Consider the following 12,319-nt stretch of genomic DNA (forward strand, 5'->3'; position numbering starts at 1 on the left):
ATCATAACACATAACCCATAAACACAATTTCAACCAAATAATGACCCGGGTTACAAGCCAAATGTCCTTCCATCATCAATGTGCTGGTGACTAAAACCTCTGATCCACAGCATCCACTGCTGGTGTACTACAGTCCAAATCCAGAGGCCAACTGACCCTCCTATACCAACTCTGCCTGTACAGCCAATACACACATAAAAATATGATGATTAATAAATGACAGTGTTATCAGAGTTAAACCCGTCGTTCCAACACAAAGGATTTCTGTTTGTTCACAAAACATCTGCTAACTGCCAGCTGGACATTCAGCCCAGTAAAACAAACAGGAATGAAAAATGTGGTGAAAATGCAGGAGAAATGACAACAGGACACAGCGAAGAGCGGGAAAAGTCAAACGATTAAAGTGGCAACAAAGAACTTTTGTGGCTGGAGCCGTTTCTGTTCGGTCACTTGTAAAAACACAACAACACCAGCGCAGGCATCAACTGACACCGCGGCAATCAAATCATGTTATGCAAATAACAGGTGCTAGCTTATCAAAAGCATGTTTGTGTGTTTAAGCTTGGATAGTTCCCAGTACACACACAGCTATCAGACAAAGGCCGTTCTCCCCTTTGCTGATATTATGTGACACACCATTCCTTCAAACTCTGCAATCTATGGTGTAGAAACCAAAACACGACTTGCTTTGGTAGCATGATTTTCAGGGACGGTTTAGAACACTTGTCTTATATTTTCACAGGAAAACAACAAAACTTCACGGTCTGATTTTACGGATGAACCAAGAGGACATTCAAATGGGATCTCAGGCCAAACTGTGCGAAGAGCGCCTTCTGCTGGGTCACATGGTAATAACTTCAAAATGTCTGCTACACTTCTAGGTTGTATATTTTGGACTTAAATAAGTTTCAGATAAAAAAAGTGATGACCCATGTTGGAGTGCAGCAAACTCTTTAGCATGACTACTGCTGTGTATCCATCATGGTACAGTTTGGTTTGGTACAGTGCGGTACGGTACGGTACGGTTTGGGATGGTAAAGCCCTGGGTCAGGCCTGCATTTCAACTGAGAACAGTACTTTTACTTGTTTAAGCGCGGTGCAGTGAGATAAGTAGCGTGACAGATGGATTGTTTTTGTTTGTGTGAAAAACAAGACATGCGAGAACATCATTGCGTCAAATTTTGGGAACCAACCATAAACATTGTCTGACACTTTTTGGACCAAACAAGTGCTCGATTTATCGAGATCGACAGATAAATCGATTATGAAAGAAATCGTTAGTTGCAGCCTTATGGGGTAGGTGTGGGGGAAAACAAGTATCGTATTTTTTTTTACTGACAATTCAAATAAGTAAACTTTTGGTGGATTAGGATTAGCAAAAAATTAGCAAAAAATTACATTTTCAGTCCACTAGATGGTGAAGTGCTCACTCTCACTAGGTGTTGTGGGAGTATATTGCAAAATATGATTTCACAAAATACTCAGTATATCACAATATTATGACAATATCGTATTGTGACTTAAATATCATGATAATATTGTATTGTGACTTAAATACCATGATGACATCGTATCGTGACATAAATATCACGATCGTATCGTGACTTAAATATCATGATGATATTGTGACTTAAATATCATGATGATATTGTGACTTAAATATCATGATAATATGGTATTGTGATTTAAATATCATGATAACATCACATCACGGTGTCTCTGGCGAATCCCACCCCTACTACAATGAGATAAATAAAACACTGTTGGTGTGTGTGTTCAGTGTTTTTTTTTTTTACAAAACTGCACTCGTCTGTTTTGCTTTTCTCTTCTCTTATTTAAAAAAAGGATAAAATCGATCACTTCATTCACCTTAAAGGAAGAGCCCATAGATCACATGATCAATGCATCCCTCACTCACATTCTGGTCACACACCATCTCTCTCCTCACAGACTGTGCCTAATGAACCATGAATGTGAAATATAAGGTGTTATGTTATTGTTATATTGTATAGGGCTGCAACTAATGAATATTTTCATAATCCATTCATCTGATGACTATTTTCTCGATTAATGGATTAATCTTTCTGTCCATAAAATATCAGAAAATGTTGAAACATATTGGTCAGTGGTTCCTGAACCTGTAAATGACTAAGTTTTTAAATGTTTTTTTTTTTGTCCACAAACCAAAGCGATGATTTCTTTGTGATATGGAGCAAAGAACCAGAGAATATTCACATTTAAGAAGCTGTCAAAACCAGAAAACCACTCAAACTGATTAATCGATTATCAAAATAGTTGATTAATTCAATAATCGATTCATCGAGGAATTGTTCTCGAGCTAATACTGTGTGTACAGGATATACCAGCGTAGACATGTGTTCTCTCCCTCATCTGTAACAGTGATGTCCATGTGTCCAGTTATTGCAGCTGTACAGTAGTTGCTGTAATATCACCATGACAACATGTAAACACGCTGTTTTGAGGCATTTCAGGTTTTTTTACAGAATTATTTTTACATGTCTGCAGTAACTGGTTCTCATATGATATGTTGGTATTAATTCATGAATATTATCATGATATATAACCTATGTTTCTTTGTTTTAAAAGGGGGCTTCAGGGTACAGCACAAAGTCAATTTATTTTATATTTTTAATCATGATATTGTGCATAAATTACTTTCTAATCACACAGATAATCATAAAATGATTCACACATGAGGAGGGTCCGTGGAATATTAAATAAAACATTTAAAGATGATCCTCTGTTGTAGATGATTATAGATTAAGCCACGTTACAGTTACTATTAAAAAAAACAATATTATTATGGAAAATATTATTTAATTATCATTAATATCACTATTCGATTTATTTTGTTACAATATTTTGTATTTGCTGATAGGAGATGTGAGTGTGCGCGCGCGCACGCACGCACACACACACACAAACCAGCCATCTTACTACAATATCTATCTCCTCGTTCTCACACACACACACACACACACAGTCCCACACACGCGCACATACAAACACAGATAAAATCACGAGACACGCGGGGGGGGGGGGGCCCTACCTTGACCGTTTGTCGTCTCTAAATCACCGGCGCTGGTTCAAACGTCACACCGGCAGATAATAGGTGGTTTCGGGTCGCGTTAACGTCCAAACCCTCCGTTACTCCTCGGTAAATCCCCGGTACACAACAGGCAAACGGTGTCGTTGTTCTTGAGGCGGCTCTTCCCAGTTTTTCGCCCCCTTCATTACCGGATATCAGCATCTCCGCATCCACGCACGGACGCTGGTGTTATTGTGACCATGGTTGTCCGCCCTCCGCTGAGCACGAGCTGACGTCTGAGCAGCTCCGGTGGCACGAGTCTCCTCCTGTCGACGGGAGGTGATGCATTATTCATGAGATGGGCGTGGCCGAGAGGCTCAGCGTGTGTAAGCCTGTGTGTGTGTGTGTACTCCAGGTATTACTGATGTTGTGAGGACCTGTTTACACAGGCACATTATGGGGACTTAAAAAAAATGGGTTTTTTCATATGTTTTTTTTATATGGGGAGGCCAGTGACCAAGTCAATGTAATGTCCAGAATGCATGTGTGTCCTTGTATGTGTATCTTTGTGAGGACCGTGCAAACTTTTTGTCTGGTCCTTACATCTTTAAAGGGCTTTTTGGGTGTTAAGACCTGGTTTTAGGGTTAGGGTTAGAATAAGCCTCAGGTTAAGGTTAGGTTAGTGTTAGTGCTAGGTCAGCAGTAGTTATGGTTAAGCTTAGAGTATGTCTCGAATTAAGTAATGTGCTCTGGCGAGGTTCAAAGCAAGCTGAGGCGATAATATGTGCGACGCGCCAGAATGCCGGCCACTGATTGGTCAGAGTGCCGTCACAGGAAGAGACGTCGGACAAAAGAATCAAGCCGAACAATGCCGAACTGTAGATCAGTTAAAATGACTCAATCATCCTGAAAATGTTGGTTAATCTCCAACAATTACCAGGGAAATGTCTTAAATCTCAATATTTAACAGAGGAGTCTGGTGTATTTAGCAACAGCACTGCTGATCGCGAGCAGTGAGCAGCATTACAAACCCTGCCGCTGTACTGGAGTCTGTGTGAAAACAACTGCTTTACAAGTCACTAGTCACTCGTGTGTGTGTGTGTGTGTGTGTGTGTGTGTGTGTGTGTGTGTGTGTGTGTGTGTGTGTGTGTCGCGTGTAAAACAAAGTCACGGTAGTTTCATGCAGCCGGGAAGAGATGACTCCGCCCACATTGAGTAGGTACTATTTTTGTAGCGGAAAACCAACCTAAACCGTGCCGTGCCGTGGCGAGGCGAGCTGGGACCATAGTGGAAAAGGGGCTTAAGTCAACGTCCTTTGAAGCATGGAAACCAGACTGTGTGTGAGTGTATGTATGTATATCTCTGTGAGGACCAAAAACAAACCATTGGGAGTGAGGACATTTTTGAGAAAGTGGGGACATTTTGTCTCGCCTTCACGACTTTAAAGGGTTTTTGGTTGGGGTTAAAATGAGGTTTGGGTTAGGTTAAGGGTCAGGGTTAGGTATTTAGTTGGGATGGTTAAGGTCAGGGTAAGGGTCTAGGGAATGTATAATGTCCGGCCACAGTAAGACTGACCAGCAGCTGCCTATTAAAGCCAAGAGACAACCTGTTGTAGGGTGAGGGTGAGGGTGGCATGTGGCATGTGCATTGCTGCTGTGCTGTGTCTCTTGGTCACGCGTGTGTTCACACCAGCTGTGTCTCTGCTGCATTTTGTCCATGCTCTCGCTCTGTGTCCAGCTCGTCTCCCCACACAACAAATATGATTATGATTTCACTTTCTCATTTATCGCCGACACAAAATGACAACTTATAAAGAATGGTTTTTGGCACAACTCATGACAAGGGGAGTTAAAATAAAGGTTAGTGACACTCAAGTGCATTATTTAGACTGTGATGAAGAGTCTCCAGGTGAAGACATTTCCAAAGGACAGAGGACTAAACAAAGGCAACTGGACTTGCTTGATGTTCCTAAGTCAGCTCATCATCTCCATCGCTTCTGTGTAGAGATCAAAACTTCAAAGCAGCACTTGTAGCATTAAGACATTGGGACCATAATAATAGAGGAAGGTGATTTTGGGAATAATTAAAGACAACGTGAGGGCACTGTGGGGTTCATGTATATTCTGCATAACAGTAATCAAGTCATGAAGTAATAAAAGCAGGACTTAAATGTCAGTGTTGACCTGAGAGAGAAACTGCTGATGTTTTTCACATGATGGTAAAAAGTAATTTTCTGATATAAAATGGACGTCACATTTCTAGTCTTGATGAGCTGCTTTACTCAGTTTGTCATTCATACAGCATTCATGCACAGGTCTGTTTTTGCGATTAATGTAGTTTTGTTTGATTGTTTATAATCGATCTTTATAATCTGAACTTATTCCATATGTGCAACATCAGGTGGAAGTCTAGACTAATCAGTTCATCTTTGAAGATATAAATGCTCTGTTTCTGTATTAAAAAAAGAGAAATACTTCTGGATCAAAAGTTTTCATAGATATCCATTTGTTCTTCAGCAAAGGGCTGGTTTACGTTTACATAGTCTTCATCATCATCATCATCATCATCATCATCATCATCATCATCGAACTCGTTTTCTTCATCCAACATTCCACATGTTTGCGCCTTCTGCATGTTCTTGCCCTGTGTTGGGTAAAAGTTTATATAGTTGGGCTCCTCATCGCTGTCAGAGTCCTCGTAGTGATTCCCAACAGTCACTGGAAGACAACAGAGTCTGTCATTAACATGAGAAGCAGCTGTGGAGAAAGTAGCTTGTGCACTGTGAAACTTGGATCAGTGGCATTTTGAAGCATTTCGTGGGCCCCGACAAAGGGGACCTGCGGGGGCCCCACATACAATCAAACCTATGCAAGAAAGTGGCAATGGGCCTGGTAATCGGTTTCTAAAGCATGAATGAATATGCGAGGACCTTTTTAAACTCTTCATCCCTGCTTCCCCATGCATCACAGATGTGACGTTAGCAGAAAGAGAGCGAGGAAGAACAAAACAACAATCTCAGTGTATAATGTTACAGTGGTTATTAATTTTTTTTATCTCTTACTTCAATCGAACTTTCAGTTGATCCATTTGACAAAATGAAAAATACTGAGCACTGTCCTGATTTGTAAAATCTAAAGTTTGCTCCAAACTTCGGTAGCTAAAGGCTATGCTAATCGGTTAGCGCTGATAGGGGTAGTCAATTATGATTTAAGGAGGTCTGGATAGAGAAAATGTCCTCATGCACGGGTCTGCAGCAGCATCATGTTTGAGATGCATTATAATTGAGTTCTACATAACAACTCATTTATATTGAAGTAGCATTGTCATTGTGAAATCAAATGAAGAAAGCTGTAATTCAATGCCATTTAAACATTATTTATTTTTTGGAGTCTATCAGTTTTGTCTGCTGAATTTAGTGGGTAACTTTTATTAAATGTATTTTTAAGCTTGGTTTTGTAGGCGTTTCATGTTCCCACTTTTAACCACTGTCACCGTCACAGAGCAGATGAGACACAGCAGTTTCAAACTTCCGAAGGGAAGGATGAACATGAACGCCTCGGCCCATTCCGGATTAAAAGTCCGGTTTTTGACGTCAACCATACGCAGTTTGGAACACGCTATGGTTCACTGACGCACAATTCCGCTGCTCTTTGCGCACAGTTCCAAAATCTGGGACCAATATCGGTATCAGTTAATACTCAACTTAGTGATACAGTGGAGTGGCTCAGTGGTTAAGACCGGCACCCTGTATGCGAAAGTTTGACTCCACCCCTGGCTGATTGTACTCAATTCCATTGTAAGTCGCTTTGGATAAAAGCGTCTGCTAAATGATGTAAATGTAATGTAATAATATCAGTATTATAAAAAGTGGTCTGAACATGTGTGCACTGAAAACAGGCAACAACCTGTGTGTCCAGGTGAGCACTTACTTGGAGTTAAGGAGGGGACACCTTGTTGTGTCACGACTCGTCGTCTCTTACGTACCAGGACGATCACCAGCGGGACCAGCAGCAGCAGCAGCAGCAGCAGCAGAACAACCCCAGCAGACACTGAGGACACCAGCATCCACAAAGGCACTGGAGAGGAAACATCAACAGTTGTTGTTTTGTTATATTTTTGTCTTCATTTGGTGCATAGAAGTTGGGACATTTTTGCATATTGGGTTACAATCAGTGTGTTTAATACACAGTTTCCATTTGTGTATTAAAAAAAGACATAACATCCCATAAAGGTCTGTACCCTTGAGGGAGGTGGAGAAGCTGATCTACTGATAAAAGATGAACATCAAAGAGTGCACTGGAAACAGATTCAGGAAATAACAAAATAACAGAAATCCCTCACACCAAGTTTCCACATTTCACCACAGCGGAAAAAGGCAGACAAGGAGGTCTGTGTAGACTGATAAGAGAAGCAGAACTGGACTAACGTACAATATGCTACAGTACGTACGTTCAATGACGACACTAATCCACGTCTCCGCTGAAGTGAACTTCCTTGAGGACAGCGTGACTTCATACACACAGCTGTAGTTGCCGTGGTGATCATAGTTGGCGGTGGGGAACTCAAAGGACGCGGATTGGTTGACTGCAGGTTTGGTGTCATTGGCGGTGGAACCAGAGAAGCTGAGAGTGAAAAGGCCTCCGGGGTAGTGGGAGGGAACTGAGCAGGTGAGGACAAAGCTGTGACCCCAGGTGACCTCTACAGCTCCTGGACTCCACTGCAACGCTCCGCCAGGGGACGACAGGGTGATTTCAGGCTGCTGCAGTGGAACTATTTACAACAAAAACCCAATTTAGTTTACTTCAATAGTCTGTCTTGTTGGAAACTTCATAGAAATGAGATACATTATTATTCATCAGTAGAGGAAAGCATTTAGCCCAGAGCTAACATCATTAGCCCAGAGCATTGCATGTATATGTATGTATGTATGTATGTAAACATACATACATACACAGTACTGGATATATAATATATGTTAAAAGGGCAGTTTTAGTCAGACTAACGCAATCATTTAATGTATGATGACATGTAAATGTACTGAGTGGTAACCGTGACTCTGCAGTAAACATTCCATCCATGTTGAAGGAAAATGTTTCAAGTTCTCGTCCAATATTGGCCCAAATATTAGATGAATAAATAATGTCTCTCTTTGATGTTATGCAACAGAAATATTATTTATTTATTATAATAAAGCAAACTTGGACAATCCAAACAGCACCGTCTCGCATCAGTATTATCTTTTGGGATTTTTTGTAATATATTTACTTTGATCATTTAAACAAATCGAGGCGCCAACATCGTGACGCAGTGTTTTTGTCTTACCAATAACAGAGAAAGTGATGGGGTCACTTTTGGGAGAGTAAAAGTCCTGACTTGAACTTGAGGTCTGATACTGGCACCGGTATGATCCCTCATCGTCAAAGTCCACGTGACGGATGTTGAAGGTTGCAGAGCTGGAGCTTGTCTTTTGGCTCTGAGTGGAGGAAGAGTCTGAGGTCTTCATCAGAGTGAATGTACCATCAAAATGCCGAGTTGAGATGGAACAGGTGATGACGACATCGTTGCCCCAGATAACGTCACTGTGAACATCTGCAGAGATGCTGGGCTTTGGGAGGTTCACTGAAACAACAACAACAAGAGCACTTAGGGAGCACAGACCTCGGCCAAGGCTGCAACACTTCCACACATGAACCACATGAACCTTCTTATAGCTATTAGCATCTCACACAAGCATGACATACATCACTGTGATCTGTTGAGCTGTTGCTGAGACACACACATCTACACCTCTACACTACAAATCCCTAAATCTGGATCAGTTCTGGATGAATCCGCCTGATCCTGCATACACATTCCAAATATGATGAGTTCTGTGATGTTTTTTTTACAGTTTTGCCCATTATTTCATGAAAACTTGCAACCTGTTCTCATCCAGAGAGCGTTGCACACCGCCACGCTGTCATATCTCTCAGGCTTACCCTACAGACATTAAAGGTAGCCTTCGTGCTCTGGGCTTTTAATTGACTTCTATGTAAACTACTGGCAGCATATTTGGATGCTCAGAGCAGTGAAATAAAAGTCAGACTATTCGGTTAGGTTTAGGACTGATGTTAAGGTTAGGACCAAGAAAAGGACTCAGGTTAGGGTGTTTGGACCACTGACCACTGACCACACTCAGGGCAGCTGCTCTAAGCGTTTCGATGAGCAGTGGGTAGATTCTTTACTAAACTGAATGGTCACATCCTTGGATGATCACCTGCTCATCACAAACAGACAGGACAAACTTACAGATAAACCCACACTGATGAAAACACAACAGCAACAAGTAAAGAATGATTAGGACTACTATAATCTATTACCTGTGAGATGAGACAAAACTCAACTCAGTCATAGGACAAAAGCGTGTTAATACTGGTACGCCACAAAACTGGGAAAACAGATCACGATGCAGTACAACGACAAACTGACACAGCAGGTGGACGAGGCACAGGTGAATCTAATGAGGGCGGAGCAGACAATCAAGTCTGCAGGGAAAACACACAGGGCAGGAAGTGAAACGAGAGGAGAGCTAAGTTTCACAATAAAACAGGAAACAAGAAATAAATAAAAAACATGACCTTAAGAGGAATGCTGAGATTTATCAAAATGAAGGATGAAAATAGGACCTGGAAGTGTATTTGTGTCTTTACCTTTGACAGAGAGTCTGACAGAGCCACTTAACAGAGACTGTGAAGACCCAGAACTATCTCTGAATTGACACTGGTACAATCCGTCATTGTCAAAGGTCACTTGAGAGAAGGTGAGAGTAGCAACAACTGAGCCGCGTGATGATAGCTGTGCTACTTTTTTCCAAGTGGTTGAGCTGGAGGTCGTCATGAAGACGGCGCTTACAAACTTCTCAGGTGAAGATGAACAAGTGAAGCGGACTTTCTGGCCCCAGGTGATCTCACCAGCTGGTGTCAAGGAGATGATGGGCCTTCTAACGCTCTCTGAAACATAATACAGTATTAGAGTTTTAAGTGTTTTCTTCATCTTTCTTAGGAGTGTTTTATTGACAACATGCAATAGATTAAGTTGAGATTCAAGTAACAAAAATCTTTTCTTGTGGTCAAGCGGATGGGAAATTGGGCTTGTTACGTGGAGGGTTGCCGAATCACCCCCAATCACAACCAGTGTACTTTTAATGCAGGTCCCAAGCCCAGATCATGGGAGGGTTGCGTCAGATGAAATATGCGGCTCATCTGAGAGAGGAAGAAGAAAAAAGGAAAAAAAATCCTCCATTCTAATTATATTATTTGTATTTGATGCAACAGAAATGAGAATTATTGCGAATTTAAATGAGTCTTTAGTCTTTTTCAGTTAAGTCCCCTTTTATATAATTATATATTAAATGAAAAGCAGTGTTCTGTCCCAGTACGACACTTTTTTAATATTGCTATTTTAAGTTCTGGCGCTTTTATTTGCGTATCACACTTCTCACAAGATGCTGACACTTATCACTTATCTGTCCAATCAATTATTACGGCCCAGAATAATCATTTCTAAGGCTCTGTCTATGGAGGACTGAAAGTGCCAAAATCAAATAAATAAATACAACATTAAATAAATATAATGTGTCATTAATTCATTCTTTGTGAAACTAGTCTGTTTTTGAGCAGTTGTCGTCGTCGCTGCTGTTTGATTGACAACTACTTCATAATACTTTATAGTTTAGTGTTAGAAGGGGGCGGGACATGGTATCTACTTACTGTTTATGTTTATGCCAAAAATAAGGTCAATAGGCAAATAGCCGTACTCTAGAACCACATAAGTGACACACATCTGATTTGAAAGTCAGAATCAACACGTGACAGGTCACATTTTAGCTGAAGTTAAAATAAGAGAATCCCTTATTAGTCCTGCAGTGGGGGAATTGGCAGGATCACAAGTAAAGAATATCAAGATGGCAGAAAGAGTATATGCTCCATGGACAGTTCTATCACACGTGTGGAGAGTGGACTGACCTGCAGCACAGAAGGACGACATCAGGAGCAACGACACTGGAAGAGAGAAAACACACGGTTTCTGCCATCTTTCATTCTTTGTTACAGTTGGACCATTTATGAACGTATGAATCTGTTGACGACACGTTTGTGCTGAGTCATTTCACAGACGTAATTCTCCAACTGTGTGACAGATATTGTTCTCTCAAAAAGAAGAAATCAACAGTCCAAACATGACTCAGCTAAAATGGTTTGGGAAGTATGCGATAAATAGGATTTTTGGATCAGAGTCTACGTCTTTATCTGTGATCCAGTGATTTTGAGCCGTATCAGACGTTGTTGTCGTTGTTGTGTAGAGAAATAAGAGGAGAGTGACATGATAAGTTGGTCCAAACGTCAGTTTTGTTTCCCTGTAGAAACCAACATTTATATTTTATTCTATAAATACAGATATTTGATCTTTGTGCCCAGTTTTACTTCCTTGTTCCATTCTTCTCGTTTTCTTGGTTTCACTGTTACTAATGTTGCAGCCAGTGCCGTCCCAGCCTGGTCATATTCAAAGTGAAGCACTAAGTATGCTGATCGTGAACTGGAAGTAAACACGTAAACCAGGTTATTACAGCACTTCAAATAATGTGCAGTAAATGTTCAATCTTCCACTGCAAGATGAAACTAAATAACGTCAGATAAACACTATTTACATATGAGTTTTTTCTGCACACGCTCTCTTTTGCTGCTTATTTCATTTATGCCTTGGGCCGACTGTGGATGTAGCACCTGTGGCTGTGTGTACCAAATAATAAAATAGTGTATACCCACTCGACCCCAGCAGTTCCTGTTCACACAGACACAGACTCCAAAATAGGCAAAAACAACATTTGTGTACCTGAATGCACACATTTACAGAATGTTCCCTCACTAAAGGACAAAATGCCACAAATGTACCTTTTGACTATCAGAGAGGCTACAAAGTGAACTCAGTCAGCGACTAAATCTTGCCTGGAAACTCAAGTTTGTGTTACTTTGAACACCAAAGTCCATAGAGAAAATCGGCAATTTTAACTCACGACACACAGAGATCAACTGCTGCCTCCACTGGTAACTTCAAATGTGCTATTTTGTAACTTTGGTGTTTGAAATCCTTTATTCAGTTTCATCTAAGTGAGCAAAGTTATCAACCAAGGCAGCAGAAGAGCGACGGCTCCACTGTCCCTGCCTGACTGTGAGATAAAGCATATAATATATAATATAATTCTGAGAGCTTTTTGTAACTCATATAACCACATTT

At 40.9% G+C, this 12,319-nt stretch overlaps 1 protein-coding gene across 1 annotated transcript; it reads right to left on the bottom strand.

Annotated features, from left to right (window-relative positions):
- Window positions 1–5,443: 5,443 nt before the first annotated feature.
- LOC131475285 (uncharacterized) lies at window positions 5,444–11,074 on the bottom strand. Its single transcript, XM_058653257.1, has 6 exons — window positions 11,053–11,074; window positions 9,739–10,038; window positions 8,372–8,668; window positions 7,499–7,819; window positions 6,979–7,125; window positions 5,444–5,766 (listed from the first exon to the last, which is right to left on the bottom strand). The coding sequence occupies exons 1-6, from the start codon at window positions 11,072–11,074 to the stop codon at window positions 5,531–5,533; spliced, it is 1,323 nt and encodes a 440-aa protein (XP_058509240.1). The 3' UTR covers window positions 5,444–5,530.
- Window positions 11,075–12,319: the final 1,245 nt, after the last annotated feature.

This window comes from Solea solea, chromosome 16, assembly GCF_958295425.1.
Source record: "Solea solea chromosome 16, fSolSol10.1, whole genome shotgun sequence".
In the NCBI taxonomy this organism is placed as follows: Eukaryota; Metazoa; Chordata; class Actinopteri; order Pleuronectiformes; family Soleidae; genus Solea; species Solea solea.